The 22,331-nt window shown below is 43.3% G+C and overlaps 1 protein-coding gene across 1 annotated transcript; it reads right to left on the bottom strand.

Annotated features, from left to right (window-relative positions):
• Positions 1 to 1,366: 1,366 nt before the first annotated feature.
• Positions 1,367 to 2,152, bottom strand: LOC116206136. The gene has a single exon (XM_031538913.1). The coding sequence runs from the start codon at positions 2,150 to 2,152 to the stop codon at positions 1,367 to 1,369; it is 786 nt and encodes a 261-aa protein (XP_031394773.1).
• Positions 2,153 to 22,331: the final 20,179 nt, after the last annotated feature.

The raw sequence follows: 22,331 nt of genomic DNA, 5'->3' as shown, positions 1-22,331 counted from the left end.
TCTTTTGGTGTAGGGACAAAGGAACGGCGCCAGCCGCATGGATCCACGGTCTCCCGAGCAACAAGCTGAAAGCATTCGGGATGTCTAGGACTTGGAACGTAACAGCGAATGAGCAGGGACCCACCTCGATCACCAGGTCGATCTCTCCATTTACTTCCCTCCGAGAGCCGTCGAAGGCTCGAACCGCAGTCTTGCTCAGACGGATGCGGTTAAAGTCCATGTTCATCTGCTTCAGCGTGGAAACCGGGCAAACATTGAGTGCCGAGCCATTGTCGATCATGACCCGACCGATGATAAAGTTATTGCACTTGCAAACAATGTGTAGTGCCCGCGAGTGTGCCCACCCTTTTGAGGGAAGTTCATCATCTGAGAATGAAATGTTGTTGGAGAAGATCGAACTGATAGTTTCCTCAATCCGCTCCGGAGCCGTCTCTTTGGGGATCTGTGCTGCTGTCAGGACCTTCAGAAGCGCTTCACGATGTGGCTCTGAACCCAAGAGGAGGGCGAGTAACGAAATATGGGCCGGAGACTTGGCCATTTGCTCTACCACCTTATACTCGCTCGCCTTAATTATCTTCATGAAGGCCTCAGCTTCTTCTTCAATCACTTTCTTCTGGGGAATGGACGAGGCTTTCGGGGCGACTTCGGGCATTGCCAGGGCTTTCCCTTTGCTTGCGACTTTTGGATTTTCATAGACTCGACCCGAGCGCGTCACGCCCATGACGCTAAATTGACTCTCGAGGTTCCCAACACTTCCTTCGTAGGTCCACGGTACCTTGCTGTCTTGATATGGCTCTCGTGCGGGGACTTCTATCACGAATGGGGCGGGCGTGGCATCAAACCCTGCGTACCCTACACCAGCTTCTGCAGGAACATATTCGATCACAAACGGGGCTGGTGCCTCATGTCCGGTTTCGTACTCCCCTATAGCGCAAACACTGATCATGTTAATGCTGGGTCCCGAGCTTGACCCGTGATCGGGAAGAGGATTTGATTGCACGTTCGGGGGTTTGACGGCGTTGAACGTGAGCTGCTTGTCATCAATCATCTGTTGGATCCTCTCCTGTAGCTTCCAACAATTGTCAGTGGTGTGACCGAGTGCGCCCTGATGGTACTCGCAGCGCCGACTCTGATCCTGGATGGTTGGGTCGAAATCAGGGTTAGGTGCTATCGATCGGATCTTGTTACCCGCGAGGAGTTGCCGGTATATGTGGGAGAGCAGAGCCGGCAGAGGTGTGAACTGTTTACGCCGCGTTTGTGTTGCGATGCCCTGTGGGTCCTGCGGAGCCGGAGCCCGTTGCACCGGCTGAGGATTTCTTGAAGCCGGGGCCTACTTTGTTGAATCGGAGGAGGAGCAGGGGCATAATTATGGGCGTATTGCTGCGGGACCGACGACGGAAAGGAAGCCGGCGGAGCGGAATAGTAAGCTTGCTGCGTTGGAGGGTTGTTGTTGATAATGCATCGAGGGTAGGGCATACGCTTGAGTGGCCGGTGGTGCGGGCGTGTAACTTATGGAATATTGCGGGGGAGCCTGGTGCCCTGAGTTGACAGTGTTGACGGACGTGTCTTTCCCTTTCCTGTTTCCCGCTGTCCCAGTGGCGGCCCTCTTCGAGGACTCTCCCTCCTTTTTCTCGGCCGGACCTTCTATCTTGCCGAGCTTAATGCCGATGTTGAGCTTCTTTCCGGCGTCGATAAGGTTGGAGAATGAAGACGTGTGGGCCAACAAGTGCAAGTAGTAGGCCCCTTTAAGAGTAGAGTGAAATAATTGGATCTGTTGTGCCTCAATGATCGGAGGGACATGCTTCGCCGCTCTAGCCCGCCACTTCACTGCATAGGCCTCGAAGCCCTGGTCACCGGTCATCTCCATCGTGCTGAGCTCCAGCAGAGTCGGGGGCGTCTCCGCACAGTACCTGTATTGGTCGATAAATTTGCTCGAGAGGTCTGTCCACGTAGGGATATCTGCAGCTTTCAGTGACATATACCAATCCAGAGCCGCTCCTGCCAAACTATCCTGGAACGTATGGATGACGAACTCTTCGTAGTCCCAGTACTGCAGCATTTTTCCCCGGTAGTGACGGAGATGGTGATGAGGGTCGGTGGTGCCGTAGTACCTCTGAAATTCAAGTACCTTAATCTTTGGGGGTAGCTGCATACCTGGGAAAAGACTCCAATCGCCATCGCCGGCATCGAGGCGGGAGCCGCTTGATTGTAGGGCTCGGATATTCTCTTCCAACTTCTTCAATCTTTGTTCCTGCTCAGTCCCCGTTTCCGGGAGAAAATTTGTGGGTGGAGCTCTAGGGGCCGCGTGGTTCGGCGTGCCCGGTTCAGAGTAAGCTATATTTATGGGAGGTGGAGCTTGGTAAGAAAGGCCGATATGGGGTTGTGGAGCTTGGTACGAGGGAGGTTCAGCAGTGTGAGCAGGAGCCTGGGCAGTTGTAGGCAGGAAAATGATCGGCGGTGGGACAGCGGAAGTCGGAGCTGGGACCGACGCAGAGACCGGAACCGGGACTGATGTGGAGATCGGTGGAGGTACGAGCGTAGGTGGTTCCAACATTGTCGCTGAAGCAGGTGGTGCTGGAAGATTGTTAACCGGATGGGCCGCCGGCGCGTTCACTATCGTTGGGGCAAACGTATCTCCATTATCGGGGATCAAGGTCGGTTGGGCACATGGGCTTGGATCGATCGCTGGCCCGTACCCAGGAGGTGGGGTGAAGCTCGAAGAAGCGCGATTTGGGCCTTTGAGTAGGGCCATGAGCTCGGCCATATTGGTGGCCATGGTGGCAGCCAGTTGATTGACCGTGCTCTCAAGTACTGCAATACGTGCACGATCATCAGCTGCGGAAGATGGCTGCCCTCCTGAATATGCCGGGTGTGGGCCCGAAGATACAGGTGGCTGAAGATGAGTCGGGGAAGCTTCCCGATGTGCTGGTGGCACGCCTGCAGGAGACACGTGTGGTGGTGGCGCATGCATAGTCGGTGCTTGAGAATGAATTGGGGTGATAGGCGTATCTTCCTCAAAGACAGCTAGTTGATTTTCTTCTGCCATTCTTTGCTAGAAACGAGGGGGATATCGATGAGGTGCCGCCAGTTGTTAACACCTGGATTCCATAAGTGCGTGAGTTTAATGTAAGAAATTATCTCTAAAATAACATGTAAAGCAGTGAATAAAAGAAGAAATGTATGAGATGCATGAGATGCATGAATTTTCAAAAACTAATGCTGTCATTCATATTAACTCTGAATGGTTCAAAGTGCAATACAAATTTTGAAAAGATAGTCCTAAGTCGGTCTTCCAACGTGCCCGAGGTGCAAGCGACCGTCACCATGGAAAGCACCGGTGAGGGCCTGGTTGAGGTGTCTATCCTAGGATGTGCATGGACCTACACGGGCCATCTTCCTGGCCCTTTCCAAAGCAGCGTTCGCTTGCGCCAACTCCTGGTCACGCCTCTGGAGTTAGGCGCGGGTCTGGGCAAGTTCCTTCTGTAATTGGTGCTGATCACCCAGCGGCTCATTCTTCTCGGCGATCTCTCGGCGGAGGTGATCCCTTTCAGCCCTGAGATTGGCGAGCTCGGCTTGGATGGTCATGTCCGGTACCAGTGCCCCGGATGATGTGCTACTTTCTACCGGAGGGGAATCTGTGAGATCATCATTCTCTGATGGACCCCATCGATAAAAGCGGAGGATATATTCCTTCGTGGCTTGAAAGTCCCGTTCATCTTGGGTCGGGTGCTCGGGGAAGTAAAGATGTTCGATGACCGTAGTCCGCCACGCGGTCATAACCCGTTCGATTTCACTTAGGCGATCTATGGACGTCTAGTCCTCCCGCCAAGTATGTTCGAACTCGGTTCGCGCCGTACCTTTGGGAACTAATTGTAAGCCACCTAATTGCCTCACTACTCGCGTCGGAAAATAGGTGGTGGACCCCGCATGGCTCACGAGTGGTACTCCGTTAAAATCAGGACATTTAAGAGTCATGGGTCCGGGTGACATCCACGCGGCGCGCCATTTAAAGCCCTTTGGTGCTATTTTGAGAAAAATTTGATCCACTCGGAGACCTTGCGTTCCTCCACACGCAACAGAGGTAGTAACCGCGAAATGATAGACTCCGGACGTGTGAAAAACATAACCGGACGAACAAGGCCGAAGGGGTTTGCATGGCTTTGGAGCCAAATTTGCAAAAGGATTGGGGACCCTCTCAACCTTCGATCGGTCTTTCTTATAACGCGATCAAGGGACCGTATGGTCTCGGCCAACAAGGCCACCTCGTATTCGCGGCCTCCAACCACTTGGAGGACAACGCTAGCTAAGGCTGCGTCAATGTGACCGCCCGAGCGAGGGAATAATAGAGTCCCGAAAATTAAGAATAAGATTGCATGACAAAAATTCTTTTGTAAAAGATCCCCTTGAGCCTCGCGCGTTCGTATTTCAATAAAACGGAGTAGTTTCGCGGTGACTATCTCTGTGCCACCGGAATATGCAAGTTCGGCTTGTAGCTGAGACCTTTGCACCCCAAGTAGACACGATACCAAAACAAGTCGGGTGGTGTGGAAGTTAGGTTCCACAATGCCGCGGGTGGCTGCAATTCTTCCGACGAGAGTGCGATATTCCTCAATGGTAGGTGTGAGCTCGGTACCTTGGATGTTGAAAACGGCGTGGACTGGGTCCCAAAATGTCACCGCTGCTCCCAAGAAGTTCCAATCCACTCGGTACATGGCTAGCATTGGTATATCCCCAACAAAGGTACTGATGTAATCGCGGTTGACTTGATGTAGATGAGCCCAAATGTGACTGATTTCCTCGAGTGGTGGCGTGATCCTGTCGAGGTGTGGAAAGGAGACCGAGCGTGCCATCTCTTACCAAGATGAAAGGAAAACCAATTTAGGACTAGTTAATACAAATGACGCCTAATTTTGAAATTAGATGATGCATGGGTACAGAAAATAAATGCCCACGGCTTAATGTATACAACGTACATCTCTCTCAAAAACAGAAAATGACTCAAATGGCGCGCAGGCCGACTCGATGGACTGTTACTAAAGTCGGGTTGGAATATGGCGTGGAGCTCCTGCGGTATGGATGGTTTTGGCACTACAAGGACCGTGCTACCTAGGGATGAGGGCCCCCGACTCAAGGGTGTCAATTCCTTGAAATCGAGCGGGATTCTTTTCAAGGCCTAAGCGACAGTCGAACTGCGCGCTGTACCCCTACTTCGAACCCCTATCTAACCTATGCTCCTATTACCAGTCGTAGGACGCGACCCATAGGTACCTAGAAGCTAGTATGATATGCAATGTGCATGCGAGAAATAAAGGTGCGTAAAGTAGATAAGCGGGAAATTGCGAAAAACGATAAATAAACAAGCAAACAAAGCAAGCAGGAACGAGCCCGAACCCTCTAAGTGTCCCCAGTGGAGTCGCCAAGCTGTGCGCACTCGAATTTCGTCTCGTCGGGGCACGCATGCGCGCGCCTAAATGCAGCGCGGCTTGAGAGTGTCCACCTTCACGGGGACACGCGACGGACGCACGTGAGAAGGAGTCGCCACTTGCCATTTTACGACCCGAAGGTCGAGGGCCGGCAAGTTACCCGGGTCTAGGGGTATGGGATACACCTAGTATGTTAAGGCAATGGTCTGTACGGAACCGGAAATTCCGAATTCAGGGGTTCTATTACGTGTGGGCCTATATCCCACACGCCTTTTCGGTACTCTAACTTGCTAGGCTTGCCATTTTATTTATTTACCGCATGATTAAGTTTCGCTCATCTTATGCGTTTTGACACCGTAAATTCGAAGAAACACTCTGACCATCTACTCTCCAACCGGGATTTTGCATGAATATATGTATAATATAAAACTTTACATTTTTCTCTCAAATAAATAAAGACAAGCTATAATGACTAAATCCCGGTCGGTTCGCATTTGGCCATGATTTCACTCATGCTCACCGTATAGTTTGGAAAAGACCGAAAATTAAATTAAATGCGCACTCGGTGTATGGGGGTATTGGATCCCGTGATCGACGGTTATGGGCGTTGGACCCAGTGTGAATCGAGTCCTAAAGGATCGGGCTCGATCCGCATAACAATCTAGTGCAAAAGATGTAACAAGTAAGCTCAACTAAACAATCAATAGGGTTTTGTTATCGCCGAATTTACGTGAATTAACTGATTATTAACCGGGTATATTGGCATACAAATCCTACCTTAAAACAAACAAAAGGGTGATGGATAGGGTATGTAGCATTCAGCATTATTTAAATGGACCCGACAGACGTGATGTCCATAGTCAAGTCTCGAATGTGTGGGTTGTTTTTAGATTATTCTGTATCGCGACAATATGGTTTTTTTACAGATTAAAAGTATTTTAACCTAAAACCCAAAAACCTAACCCTCTAATTGCCTATTGCCTATGTTTGATTTAAGCCGAGTTTGAGATTAATATGTTTTTTTTATGTTTTAACCCGTTCTAAACACAAACCTACGCTAGGATTACGGCAGGACAAGAACTGGTAATCATACCCTTGAATCGGTAAATATGTGTGTGCATGAAAATCAAGATTACGCTGTACGTATCTCGGTGCTTTTGAAATTGTGAATTTTGAAAAGGGCATGACTAACTGTTCTTGGACTGTCGACGCGATTACAAATTATTAATCAATTCGTGCAATCCATCTAAAGAAATCAAGTGATTTAATTTAGCCAAATTTAACGTCCCGATTATCCCGTATGTAGAATTTTAGGTTAATTTGAAAACTTGCCGAATGCTTTAGTCTACGGATTTCGAGCCGTCGAGATGGCCATTAGTTGATTGCCCGATAAACTCTAATTTCCGACATGCTCACATAATTACAAAATTGAAATATTTAAATGGGGCACATGCATTGTCGGTGGGTGATCCAAGTAGAAAAGGGCAGGATATTTTAGAAAATGTCAAGGGGACTGAATTGAACGATTTTAAAAGAGCAGGGACTGATTTGAAAATTCTAAAAGATTGGGGACTGATTTGAAAATTCTAAAAAATGGGAACTGTGTAAAAAATTACTGAAAGTGTCCTAGGGCTTATTTGAAATGAATTCGAAAATCGGGACTGATCTGGAAATAAAAAAATGGCCCCAGGACTAAACTGAAACAACTTGGAAAGTTTTTTGGGATGCTTGAAAAATTCTGGGAATTCTAGGACTGATTGGGAAATAGTGAAATGACTGGAACTAGATTGAAAAGAAATTTTGAAATTCGGGGCAGATCTGAAAAGGGTGAAAAATGGCCTAGGGACTAAACTGAAACAACTTGGAAAGTCTTTTGGGACGCTTGAGAAATTCTGAAAAATCCAAGGACTGATTGAAAAATAATAAAATGACCGGGACTTGGTTGAAAATAAATTTTAGGGTTCGGGGCAGATCTAAAAAAAAATAAAATGAGTCCTCTGGACAGAAATGTAACAAAATGGAAAGTTCGTAAAATCGAGTTCGGGACAAATACGATCACCCACGCGACCCAAGAACACTCAATTCACATTATATCCAATCAAGCAAGCAATAATATTCAGGAAATGAGCCCTAATCATGCCACTAAGTCGAGAATTTACCTAATCCGGAAAGTTGAGGGGCTTCTCTGTAAATAAAAAAAATCGCCAGACAATCGGGTCGGATCGGATCGGATCGGATCGCCCGCCCGAAGGAGAAACCGCCCGGAAGAGAAGCTGGGCTGGACTGGGCGTTGGGCCTGGCTGGGCTTGGGTTGGGCCTGCGAAAAAAAGAACTGGGCCGAGGCCCGTTTGCCAAAGGGCGGCCGGGATTGGGGGCAACGATGGCGACGAGGCTGGGGGCGGCGGTTCTCGCCCCTGGACGCCGCGACGACGGCCGGAATGGACTCGGGAGGTAGCTCTGGGCGCCGCCGGCACTCCGCCGTGGTCGATTGGGCCTCACCGAAGTTTAAGTGGTCGGAATCGGGGAGTTTTTGCGGTATTCCGGCGACGGTTCCCCGAATTCTCCGATCTCCAAATTCCCCGAAACGAGAGCCAATTTTTCGATTTCGTTCGATGGGTCTTGTTCCTCCCTATCCGAATTCCATTTCTGTTTATTTAATTGCAATTTCTTCCCCGTTTCCGTTAAGATTTCAGCCGATTTGGAGAAAATCGCGGAGAACCGTGATTTGGGGACAGTTCCGGGCCGGCGGGGATCGCGGGCAGCCGGCGAGCGCTGCCCGGCCCTGCCCGATTTGTTTTTTTTTTTTTTAAATTAGGGCCGGCGGTCACGGGCAGCCGGTCAACGCTGCCCGGCCTGCCCGGCCCTACCCGACTCTTTTCTTTTTTCTTTTTCTTTTTTTTTTCTTTAACATATTTAATTTAATAAAAAATAATTTAATTTAATTTTTTTAAGGAAAAGGTGATAAATTGGGAAATGACAATTTTGCCCCCCTCGGAGCCGATGGACCGAAATTAGGTGCTGACAATGAAAATTTATGTTACTACAGTTTGGCTTTTTTTGACGGTTTTGCAAATCTATTAGTATAAATCACTTTTTTGCCGTCAGATAGTAATGTCGTGACTATAGGTATATACTTTACTAACGTCCAAGATTTCCATCATTAAAATAAACTATTTGTGACAATATGAGATGTCAATATATACTATTTAATGACATACAAAATTGCCATCATAATAGATTGTGTAATTGCTACGGGACAAGTGACGTATTTGACATGTACTATTGGATATCTATATCAGTATATTTTAATATCGACAAAATTGACAATTTGGTCCCTGAAACATATACCTCACGGCAAGTTCGTCATTGAAAGATTTTTTGTGTACTAATTGGTCCGACCGTTTGAAACGTTTGAACCAATTGGTCCTTCCGGTAGAAAGATCGCAGGTCCCTAACGGAAACGCCTCTAAACGCTGCGAATTGGCACAGTTGGTCGCCCCGGCTCCTTTTTTTAGTTTCACGCTCCAAATTGCCCCAAATCGAGCAAACCCTAATCTGGGAGCAAACCCTAATTGAGGTGCCTTCTTCCGATTTAGTCGTCAAATTCCCCCAGATGCCTCTAGATTTCTGCAATTCAATGTCTCGCCCGCGATCCGAAGTCGAAATCGTGGTTCCTGGTGGTTGTTTTCAAGTGAGAAGCCTGATTGTTAGTTGCCCGTGAGCATCCTCTACGGGAGTTAGAACTTGGTAGTGTTTTGATCATTCGCTGCGGGTGTTCTGCTACGTTGTTTTCCGGTGAGAAGCCTGATTGTTGGTCGCCCGTGATTATCCTCATTATTGCTTCGATCGCTCGAAGGGTGTTCTATTGCGTTGTTTTCCGGTGAGTAGCCTAATTGTTGGTCGCTCGTGATCATCCTCATCATTGGTTCGATGGCTCGAAAGAGTGTTTTGCTGCGTTGTATTCCGGTGAGAGGCCTGATTGTTGGTCGCTGGGAAGCGTGATTGTTGGTCGCCCGTGATTTTTTGGAACAGGTGCTCTATAGTCTAGATTTTCATTCACAAAATTGAGGGTGGACACATACAAACTTCTTCTAATTTGATTAGTTCTTTTCAGGTTTCTTCATTGAAACTTCCCCATCTTCAAAACTTGTGGAAGGAGAAGCATGCTCCTTGTATTGTATATATCCAACAAATAGGTAACCATATTCATTATTTTGGTTAGTGGTGGCTTGGTGTTAACATGTGCTGCTTTGATAGTTTGATTAGGTAACCGTATTCAATATATGACGTCTGATTAGCACCTGAGAGAGTCTATATGATCATCCATGAAGGGCTGTTAGTTTGTTTAGTTATCCCTCTCTCTCTCTATCTCTCTCTACTGAAGTATGTATTTCCTATTTGTTGTAAGAAGCTCGGTTGCAACTTGCTCTGAAGAGTTTCCATATGAACGGAAACCTGAATGGAAATGTGTTGCAGGGAACACTTATCTCTGAAGTTTGCTTGTTTACTTATCTCTGAAGTTTCTCTATAATATGTGAACACTTATGGATTTTTCTTCACAAAATTCATGAATGAAAAGATATGGAACGGGCAATAATCAGAGACTTGATATCACATGTACTTGTATTCTCAACATATGTGCTTGAGGCTGTGAATTTTGCTGCCGAACTTGGTATTACATGTACTTGTATTCTCAGCACATGTGCTTGAGGCTGTGATTTTTGCTGTTGAACTTGGTATCACATGGACTTGAATTCTCAACACATGTGCTTGAGGCTGTGAATTTTGTTGCTGAACTTGGTATCACATGTACTTGTATTCTCAGCACATGTGCTTGACAAGATATGTTTGTAAAATTGCTTGTGTGCATTTGCTTGGTGTTCTGTTTAGGTGCTCTGTTTAGGTACTTGAATTATGCTTGCGTGCGTTTGCTTGGTCTGTTTTCGTGCATGTGCTTGGTGCTTGTATTCTCAGCACATGTACTTGTATGTTTAATTTCCTGGTCCTACTTTTCAGATTCTTAGCCCATTTGGAATCGACATTGATCAGAGACAGTACAAGCAGAGAGAACGGAGACAGTGCAAGCAGAGATAACAACCTGAGGAATCACAAAAGATATGGGAGGTGAAGGAACCCATTGGAGTGAGACAAAGCAATATGTCCAAAAGTCCAAGGCTTCTTCACCAGTTGAGGAATCAGTTAATCTTGTGGGTGTGGAAGGAAGCTCCTGTTGCAAACATCTACCAAGAAACAAAGTTATGGTAGGCCTTTCCTTGATTGTCCTCTATGGAAAAGAAGTGATCTTACATGTGGATACTTCGAATGGATTGATAATGAGGAGTAGCTTGAAGTGCAGCAAACTGCAAGACCCCAGATTGGAGCTTCTTTTACATCCCTCGAAAAACAAGCTTTAAATGGAGAAGATAATAAGCTCATGAAGAAGATGAAGAAGAAAATTCAAATGTATGAACGGGAAAATAAAATGCTGAAGATTGCATGTTGTATATTGGTTTTCGTCCTTGTTTTAGTCTTAGTTTGTGTTTGTTTTAGGAGGATATGGTAATGTGTTTCCTCATGTGAATGAGATACTGTAGGCTTGTCAGCTTCTAATTTTATTGAGATAACTCCGTTATTGCTAATGTAATACAATGTTTGGCTTTGCGTGGCCTTATGTTATTGTTGCCTATTCTGCGTGGCCATTATGTTCTTGTTGCCTATTTTGCCAAAGAACAAAATGCATTTTTTCCACAAAATACATAACCATAACCACTGTTCTGCATTGGTTCAGAACAAATTGGATTTTTTCGATAGAATACATAAACACAACCACTGTTTTGTATTGCCAAAGAACAAAATGCATTTTTTTCGATAAAATACATAACCATAACCACTGTTCTGCATTGGTTCAAAACAAATTGGATTTTTTCAACAGAATACATAAACACAACCACTGTTCTGTATTGCCAAAGAACAAAATGCATTTTTTCTACAGAATACATAACCACAACCACTGTTATGTATTGCCAAAGAACAAAATACATTTTTTCGACAGAATACATAACCACAACCACTGTTCTGTATTGCCAAAGAACAAAATGCATTTTTCGACAGAATACATAACCACAACCACTGTTCTGTATTGCCAAAGAACAAAATGCATTTTTTGACAGAATACATAACCACAACCACTGTTCTGCATTGGTTCAGAACAAATTGGATTTTTTCGACAGAATACATAAACACAACCACTGTTCTGTATTGACAAAGAACAAAATGCTTTTTTTGACAGAATACATAACCACAACCACTGTTCTGCATTGGTTCAGAACAAATTGGATTTTTTCGATAGAATACATAAACACAACCACTGTTCTGTATTGCCAAAGAATAAAATGCATTTTTTCTACAGAATACATAATCACAACCACTGTCATGTATTGCCAAAGAACAAAATGCATTTTTTCAACGGAATACATAACCACAACCACTATTCTGTATTGCCAAAGAACAAAATGCATTTTTCCAACAGAATACGTAACCACAACCACTATTCTGTATTGCCAAAGAACTAAATGCATTTTTCTAACAGAATACATAACCACAACCACTGTTCTGTATTGCCAAAGAACAAAATGTATTTTTCCAACAGAATACATAACCACAACCACTGTTCTGTATTGCCAAAGAATAAAATGCATTTTTTCAACAGATTACATAACCATAAACATACAACTATTGCAGGTCTTGTTGACATCTAATTAGGCGAAACTACAATTAAAACTATACAGACTGCCTATGTCCACTAACTCTCAAGATCTTCGACTAATGGCGTTGGATCCTTTTGATGAGCTTGAATGGGATGTTGACGCTGAAGCTGTTGGAGCTGGTGCAAGTACTCTTGGCCTTATAGGAGGGGGTCTATAAGCATGAATACTCCAATTGCCTCTACCCATCACTACTGCAGGGAACCTGAATGGAAATGTGCTTGGACTTGGAGATGAATTAAATGGTGTTAGAGGCCTCCAATTAAGACCTTAGTTTGCTAGTATCCCCATTCCTGAGCTAAAAGGCCTTCGTTGAACCTATAAAAACAACATTTATATGTTGGCATCCCTTAATAAAAAAAATTTCAATACTCAATGTGAGTTCAATCAACCTGAGCAGAAGAATGTGAAGCTGATCAATTGGATCCCAATGAAACAGGTACGCTAGGCCCGAGGATGATAGAGTCTTGAGATCCTTCAATGGGGCTTGAGGGGCCTAACTGGGCTTCAACCTACCAAAAGAGCAAAATAACATTTATAAGACAAAACCAAAATTTATCATAGTTAACATAATAAACAATTATTTGCTAGTTTCATGGGGCCTACGGAAGCGTAAAAGGAGGAGAAATTTAAAATTTCCTACCCATGAAACTAGATCCCGAGACCTACTAGAAGAATAAGAGAAGATAAAGTGTACATGGAATCTTTTAAATCGTCGACCGAACGTCCCAAACGTGACGCCTTTACCGGTATCCACACCGACTTCCTCGACAGGACTTCGAGATCGGCGGTGCTAGCGGCCAACGCTCGAAGGAAACACCGGTGCAACTCTCACAACTAGTAGATTAACCGACCTCTTTCAATCAGACTTGCTAATTCAAATATTAATACACATACACACCTTCATACATAGGCCATCAATATGCATCATATGCATTTCTTTTCATATAAACTCCCACGGCCATTCACCAAGTCATACAATTGGGTTGACTATTTGCATGGATGTGCCACATGTTAAAGAACATGGGCTTCCCATGACAAATGGCCGTGAGAAATGACCATGCATATTAGCCATAGATGGCTTACCAAGAGAACCACACGTGTCTCTCAATTCGAGCCCCAGTGTGTCTCTATTTCTTGTATAAATCGGGTCCAATTAATCTAGTGAATTAGGTCTAATTAATCGGTAAGTTTAATCTCATTAAATATCCAATTAATTGATTGCACATTAACTTGTCTAATCTCCATTAAACAATTTCAGTATTTCAAAATTATCTCCTCGATTCAGTCGTAGTGTGTGACCCTGTAGGTTTCCGATTACGTTGACAATAATATCGAAATCATTATTTCATTATTACAAGCAGTGATCGGCATCTAGCAATGCATCACTGCTACTCAAGTAATTAGAAAATCAATTTCTCGACGAACCTTATGACCCATGTTACTGTGCAGTATAATCCCTTTGTCCTTTAATTCTCCATTGAGCCCAAGGCATGGTCGCTGTCATCCTTGTATGGCTCAATCTCTTTCTTGGTTTATCGGGTAAGTCTATAAGAACAAATGAGTTCGATATCCTTATATCGACTCATTTGGGTATGCATACACTTATAGACTCTGCCCACCAAGCGACCGTGAGATATCGCTCCTATTACGTGGAAGGGACAAATCCTATCTTGGTCACTCACATTCCTCTCCATGCTCTATGGTATACCCAATAGCTGTTTTTATAACCAGCTCGTTACGGTGGCGTTTGACAACATCAAAGCATACAACATTACAGGTAGGAAACTATGATGACCTCAAGTCAAAGGACCACTGCACCATAGTCATTATGAAATCTACAAATGACAGTCACGTAACAACCCATGTAGCAGTCTCATGACGGGTCAGTCTAGTACACATTACTCCTAATGTATACCTGCGGTGTGACTCGATGTCTCCACATCCATGACCTGTGAGACTTGGTCATCAATCTACACCCACACTAGTTTAACCGCATTATCGTTGTCCTAATTAACGATAATACTTTGACTAGGGACATTTAGGAATAATGTCCAGTCATTATAGGATCTCACAATCAAATCACACTTGATGTCTGTTGAACCTATTATTCTAAGGACATTATTGTGTAAAATTTATATGTAGCGCAACCCACACAATAACATAAATGCCTCATATTATAATGAAATATATGTCATATTACAAAATTGATAACAGATTACCTCTAGGGCATACACCAATTCCTAACAATCTCCCACTTGCACTAGAGCCAATTTGGCATATCCCTAATGCCTAAGGATCTAGTGTGAGCCTTGTGCTTGCGCTGTACAAGAGGCTTCGTAAGTGGATCTACGAGATTCTCATCTTTTAGTATTCTGCATATCTTCACATCTCCTATTTCGACAATCTCGCGAATGAGATGGAAGCGCCTGAGCATATGTTTGGATTGTTGGTAAGACCTGGGTTCCTTAGCCTGCGCAATGGCTCCATTGTTGTCACAATAGAGTTCCACTGGGTCTGCGATGTTAGGAACCACAGCAAGTTCTATTACGAACTTCTTGATCCAAACGGCCTCTTTTGCGACGTTAAAGGCAGCGATATACTTGGCCTTTGTAGTAGAGTCGGCTACTGTCTCCTGCTTGAAACTCTTCCAACTCACAGTACCTCTATTTAGGCAGAACACATACCCTGATTGTGATTTGCTATCGTCCTTATCAGACTGGAAGCTAGCATCGGTGTAACATCTTACAACGAGCTCTTCTTCGCCCCCATATACCCTAAACATCTCCTTAGTCCTTTGCAAGTACTTAAGAATGTTCTTTACTGCGATCCAGTGTCTCTCACCTAGGTCTGACTAGTACCGACTTGTCATGCTCAAAGCATATGAGACATCAGGTCGAGTGCATAACATGGCATACATGATGGATCCAATAGCTGATGCATATGGAATCCTACTCATGCGATCCCTCTTGAGTAGAAGGACTCTGAGCCTTCGAAAGGCTTATGCCATATACCATGGGCAACAATCCTTTCTTAGAATCCTGCATGCTAAAGCGCCGGAGCACTTTATCTACATATGCACTCTGACTTAAGCCAAGCACTCTCTTGGATCTATCTCTATAGATCTTGACACCTAACACATAGGTAGCTTCGCCCAAGTCCTTCATGGAGAAACACCTTCCCAACTAGATCTTCACAGACTGTAGAGAAGGAATTTCATTCTCGATCAGAAGTATGTCGTCTACATACAACACCAGGAAGATCACCGTGGTCCCACTAACCTTCTTGTAAACACAAAGTTCATCTTCATTCTTAATGAAGCCAAACTCTTTGACTCATCATCAAAGTGAAGATTCCAACTCCTAGAAGCTTGCTGCAGTCCATAAATAGACCGTTGCAGCTTACAAACCTTTCTGGCACTTTTTGGATCGACAAAACCCTCAAGTTGTTTCATGTACACATCCTCGAGGAGCTTTCCATTTAGGAAATCAGTTTTGACGTCCATCTACTAGATTTCATAATCATAGTAAGTTGCAATTGCAAGCAAGATCCTGATAGATTTAAGCATAGCCACCGGGGAAAAGGTTTCGTCATATTCAACACCATGTACTTGTTTGAAACCTTTTGCCACTAGTCGACCCTTAAAGGTGATTAATCACATTACCGTCCATGTCGATCTTCTTCTTGAAGACCCATTTACACCCAATGGGCCTTACCCCTTCAGGTCGATCAACCAAAGTCCATACTTGGTTGGTGTACATGGATTTCATCTCAGATCTCATGGCCTCCAGCCATTTCTCGGAGTCTGGGCCTGTCACGGCTTCCACATAGGTTGTAGGCTTAGCATTATCTACGAGCAAATACGTCATTATCTTGAGTCACGAGAAATCCATATCTCTCGAGCTCATGACATATCCTACCAGACCTACGAGGCTCTTGTGTCACCTGTGCAGAAGATTGTACCACAAAACCTTGTGGTTGTTCTGCAACCTTACCCGTCGACTGGTCAATGTCATTTTGTGATAGAACTTCCCCAAGTTCTAATTTCCTCCTACTAGTTCCTTTGAAGAGAAACTCTTTCTCAAGAAATACCGCAGTTCGAGCGACAAACACTTTGCCCTCGGTGGAATTATAGAAATAGTATTCTCGTGTTTCCTTAGGATACCCCACAAAGTAACATTTATCTGATTTAGGGCCAAGCTTATCCGAAGATAATTTCTTCACGTAAGCTTCGCAACTGCATATCTTTAGAAAAGACATATTGGGACGCTTCCCATACCACATCTCATATGGTGTTTTTTCAATTGATTTCGACGGAGCGTGGTTTAATATGAGAGCCGTTGTCTGTAGAGCATATCCCCAGAAGAAGTCCGGTAAGTCCGCATGACTCATCAAAGACCAAACCATGTCTAATAAAGTTCGATTCCTCCTCTCAGCTACACCATTTCACTGTCGTGTTCCAGGTGGAGTCAGTTGGGATAGAATCCCACACTGTCTAAGATAGTCAGCAAACTCATAGCTCAAATATTCACCTCCTCGATCTGATAGAAGAACTTTAATGCTCTTATCCAACTAATTATCCACTTCATTCTTAAATTCTTTGAACTTTTCAAAGGATTCGGATTTGTGTTGCATCAAATACACATATCAAAATCTACTGAAATCATCAGTAAATGTAATGAAGTAGAGATACCCACCTCTAGCAAGCTTGTTCACTGGTCCACATACATCGGTATGTGTGAGAGCCAGAAGATCACTAGCTCGCTCACCCTTTCCAATAAAGGGGGCCTTAGTCATTTTCCCCATTAAACAAGGTTCGCATGTCTCGATTGATTCAAAATCAAACGAGTCCAGTAATCCATCCTTATGGAGTCTAGAGATGTGATTCTCGCTAATATGGCCTAAACGACAATGCAGAGGTAAGTCAGGTTCGAATCATTGGACTTGAGCCGTTTGGTTTCCATGTTATAAATGAGTGTGTCTAGATCAAGAACATACAGACCATTACTTAAATGTGCATTGCCATAAAATACATCATTCATGTACATAGAACAACACTTGTTCTTGATAGTGAAATAAAATTCCTTCTTATCCAAACAAGAAACATATATTATGTTTCTACTAATACCAGGCACATAATAACAGTCGTCAAGATCCAGCACAAGCCCAGTAGGCAAAGACATGTGACAAGTCCCTACAGTTAATGTAGTAACCCTTGCTCCATTTCCAACTCGTAGGTCCACCTCGCCCTTTGCTAACGATCTACTATTTCTTAGATCCAGCACATTTTCACAAATGTGAGCACCACACCCGGTATCTAATACCCAATATGTAGAAGCAGTAAATACATTGATCTCTATAACATGGATACTTGAAGTGAAAGTCTCACTTCCTTTCTTCTTCTTTAACTCCTCTTGGTATACCTTATAATTCCGCTTCCAGTGGCCACTGTTGCTACAATGAAATCAGTAATCATCATTCGCCACCTTGGCTTTAGGCTTCAATGCACCCAAGTCACACTTGGATGCGCCCTTAGCCATCTTGCCTTTCTTCTTGCCTTTGCCCCTTTTCTTGGTCCCCTAGACCATCAAAATATGTGTCCCTTTGCTGATATCCTATTCAGCTGTTCTCAACATGCCAAGCAGTTCAGGCAATGGTTTGTTATAGTCATTCATATTATAGTTCATGACGAACTGACTATAACTGCTGAGCAGCGACTGCATAATTAAATCTATAGACAACTCTTGACCTAGAGGAAATCCCAGTCGTCTTAAAGTCTCCATGTACCCACTCATATTGAGTACATGAGGACTTACCAGGCTGCCCTCAGACAACTTTGCCTGAAAAAGCGCCTTGGAGATCTCGAACCTCTCATGTCGGGCCTGCTTTTGATAAAGTTGCCTGAGATGTACGATCATATCGTACGCCCTCATGTTCTCATGCTACCTCTGAAGCTCTGAATCCATGGTGGCTAACATGAGACAACCGACGCTTACGGCATCATCTTGATGCTTCCTGTAAGCATCTCTTTTAGCTCGGGTGGCATTGTCAAGCGGAGGCGCAGGAAGAGGTTGCTCCAAGACATATAACTTTTTATTCTGAGTGAGAACGATTCTCAAGTTGCGGTACTAATCCAGGAAATTATTCCCAGATAGTTTTTCCTTATCAAGGATTGATCACAAACAGAAGGCACTAGATGTGTTTACTGCCATGGAAACTACCACAGAAATACACATAATAAGTATTATGACATAACAATATTTAATGAGGACTTTATTAAATATTGCTCCTACTATTTTTTTTATCAAATCAATGACCTTCACCATTGATTCGGAGAATCTCATTCTCATAGCTGTCCAAGATCCATGTTTTACCAAGTTCTGAGTCAGTGAGGGCTGAGACTCCCAGAACTAACTATTTAGGTAAGGAATCCTCTTTCCTAATTGCATCACATGCAACTCTTGGTTATTTGGGTGAATAACACCTTATTCCAATCTACCTTGTAGATTGATGTCCAACTCCTTGCCTATGAGCTCCTAATCCTATTAGGCTTGCTCAGTTAAGTCCGACCCATCAGTAAACACCACGCCTTACCAGGATAGATGAGGGCACCCTGCAAGGGCTAGGTCTACACACTCATCGATCTTGGTCTTGACGAGCGTTACACGATGGAAGGTTATGGACTTAATATTATTGAGGGATTTTAACAATATTTAAATCGATCTCACCATTTACTATTATGTAACCATTATATAATAGTTCCTATGTATAACAATTATACCACTAATAGTCATGCAAGTACAATCATTATACTAACACAACTATAGCCTAGTCGAGGTCTAACAGTCATGCTAGCACCAAGCACATATGTAACAAGCATAAAATCTACTCAGATTCTAACTAGCTAGGTTCCGATACCAATTGCTAGTTTCACGGGGCCTACGGAAGCGTAAAAGGAGAAGAAATTCAAAATTTCCTACTCGTGAACTAGATCCCAAGACCTACTAGAAGAATAAGAGTAGATAAAGTGTACATGGAATCTTTTATACCGTCGACCGAACATCCCAAATGTGACGCCTCTACTTGTATCCATGCCGAAATCCTCGACAGGACTTCGAGATCGGCGGTGCTAGCAGCCAACGCTCGAAGGAAACACCGGTGCAATTCTCACAACTAGTAGATTAACCGACCTCTTTGAATCAGACTTTCTAATTCAAACATTAATACACATACACACCTTCATACATAGGCCATCAATATGCATCATATGCATTTCTTTTCATATAAACTCCCACGGCCATTCACCAATTCATATAATTGGGTTGACTATTTGCATGGATGTGCCACATGTTAAAGAACATGAGCTTCCTATGACAAATGGCCGTGAGAAATGACCATGCATATTAGCCATAGATGGCTTACCAAGAGAACCACACATGTCTCTCAGTTCGAGCCCCAGTGTGTCTCTATTTCGTGTATAAATTGGGTCCAATTAATCTAGTAAATCGAGTCTAATTAATCGGTAAGTTTAATTTCATTAAATATCCGATTAATTGATTGCACCTTAACTTGTCTAATCTCCATCAGACAGTTTCAGTGTTTTAAAATTATCTCGTCGATTCAGTCGTAGTGTGTGACCCTGTAGATTCCCGATTACGTTGACAGTAATATCGAAATCACTATTTCAATATTACAAACAGTGAGTGGCATCTAGCAATGCATCACTACTGCTCAAGCAATCGAAAAGTCAATTTCTTGACGAACCTTATGATCTATGTTACCGTGCAGTGTAATCCCTTTGTCCTTTATATCTCTATTGAGCCCAAGGCATGGTCGCTGTCATCCTAGTATGGCTCAATCTCTCTTTCTTGGTTTATCGGGTAAGTCTATAAGAACAAATGAGCTCGATATCTCTATATCGACTCATTTGGGCATGCATACACTTATAGACTTTGCCCATCAAGTGGCCGTGAGATATCGTTCCCGTTAAGTGGAAGGGACAAATCCTATCTTGGTCACTCACATTCCTCTCCATGCTCTGTAGTATACCTAGTAGTTGTCTTTATAATCAGCCTGTTACGGTGACGTTTGACAACATCAAAGCATACAACATTACATGTAGGAAACTATGATGACCTCAAGTCAAAGGACGATTGCACCATATTCATTATAAGATCTACAAATGACAGTCAAATAATAACCCATGTAGCAGTCTCATGACGGGTCAATCCAGTACACATTACTCCTAATATATACCTGCGGTCAAGGTTGTCAGAATCGCGATTCTACCTAGAATCGGTCTAGGGTCGTGGAATCGTGAATCGTAGAATCGAATCGTGAATCGTAAGATTCTACCTATAATTAAAAAAACAATATATATATATATATACACACACACCAAATCCCATGTTAGAAATAGTAGAAGTACACATCAAATAATAAATCTTGTTGCTTCCTATTTCGTTCGTCAAAATCAGATGGTGTTTAGTCTTCACAAGAGAGCGCTCCTACTATAACAACATCAAATGAAAATTATTATTTTTTTTCGGTGATATACCTCAAATGAAAATTGATATCGTACCATGGTCACGAATCCTATAGGTGAAGTTGCTTTTTCTCTCTTACTTCTTCTTGGTCTATTCCTTCTTGGAATAATCGTTGCACCTAAAAAAGTCAAAAAATTTCAGCCTAAATCATCTCAGACCATACGACAATCAGGAATTGGCTGGAACTCAATTCGAAACAGTTCCAGAAACTTTCCAAGTCCTTATCACTTACAGTCAGGAGAGAAGTTTCAAACTTTCATAAAATAAGAGAACCGATGAGCAATACTATTGCACAATGAGAGAGATGAGGGGGGAGGGGGCATATGACTTTGGGTTGAAACTAGAATCGTAAAATCGGTCTGATTCTACGATTCTGCGATTCGAATCGCGATTCAGTCACGATTCTACCTTCCCGATTCATGCCATGGAATCGGAATCGGTAACTACCCCTTGAATCGTAGAATCGTAAGATTCTACGATTCGAATCGCGATTTTAACAACCATGCCTGCGGTGTGACTCGATGTCTCCACATCCATGACTCGTGAGACTTGGTCATCAATCTACACCCACACTAGTCCAACCGCATTATCGTTGTCCTAATTAATGATAATACTTTGACTAGGGACATTTAGGAATAGTGTTCAGTCATTATAGAATCTCAGAATCAAATCACACTTGATGCCTATGGAACCTACTATTCCAAGGACGTTATTGTGTAAAATTTATATGTAGCGCAATCCACACAATAACAAAAATGCCTCGTATTATAATGAAATATATGTTATATTACAGAATTGATGATAGATTGCCTCTAGGGCATACACCAATTCCCAACATTATTATACCTGTGAATCAGATGCATTAAGACCCCTGGTTGGTCTACTATTTCCCCTCTTATTTGGAGCATCATTAGTGGCTTCATTCATACATCTTCTAATGTTGTGCCCAGCCTCTCCAGATGTAGAACAGTGAATCTCACTATACTTTTTTGTTGCCTTGGATGAGTTGCTTGAGTTGCTTGCCTCATCCTCAGATTGCCTTCTCCTTTGCTTAGGCCTTCCAGATGGTATTTTAAATGTAGGTGGTTCAATTGGTGGCAGTTCAGTGAGGTGCCAGTCACTTTCACCAGTAATTGGTTCAATGTACGGGACATAAGTGGCTCTCCGTCGTTTAATAGAATACCATGAGTGAACATACTTATCGGGTTCCAAATTATTGTAAGTCATGCAAGCAATAACATGTGCACATGGTATCCCAGTTGACTGCCACATTCTACAACTGCAAGTTCCAGTACCTAAATCTACCACCTTACACTGGGGCATTTTCCATACTTGAAATTTGTAACCCTATGCATCACTAACCCATTCAGGAGTCCAATATGAACTATCTTTTCTAGACTTGTTTAGCCTACTTTGTGCTACTGGACAAATTAGACCCACAAAGCTATTTACCCTCAATCTATGCTTATTCATCTTCCCCATCAAATAACATCTAATCTCTTCAAGTATCGTAATGATTGTCTTACTTCTGAACTTCACAATCTTCGAGTTAAACTGCTCAGAAGTATTATTTAGTAGATTATCATTCTTAGAATAAT

Source organism: Punica granatum, chromosome 1, assembly GCF_007655135.1.
Source record: "Punica granatum isolate Tunisia-2019 chromosome 1, ASM765513v2, whole genome shotgun sequence".
NCBI classification, from domain to species: Eukaryota; Viridiplantae; Streptophyta; class Magnoliopsida; order Myrtales; family Lythraceae; genus Punica; species Punica granatum.
Note: the sequence above shows the minus strand (reverse complement) of the source record. Positions and strands in the feature narration are given on the sequence as shown.

Excerpts from the sequence above, each read along its gene's own strand:
- LOC116206136 (XM_031538913.1), bottom strand. The coding sequence starts at position 2,152 with ATGCAGCTACCCCCAAAGATTAAGGTACTTGAATTTCAGAGGTACTAC.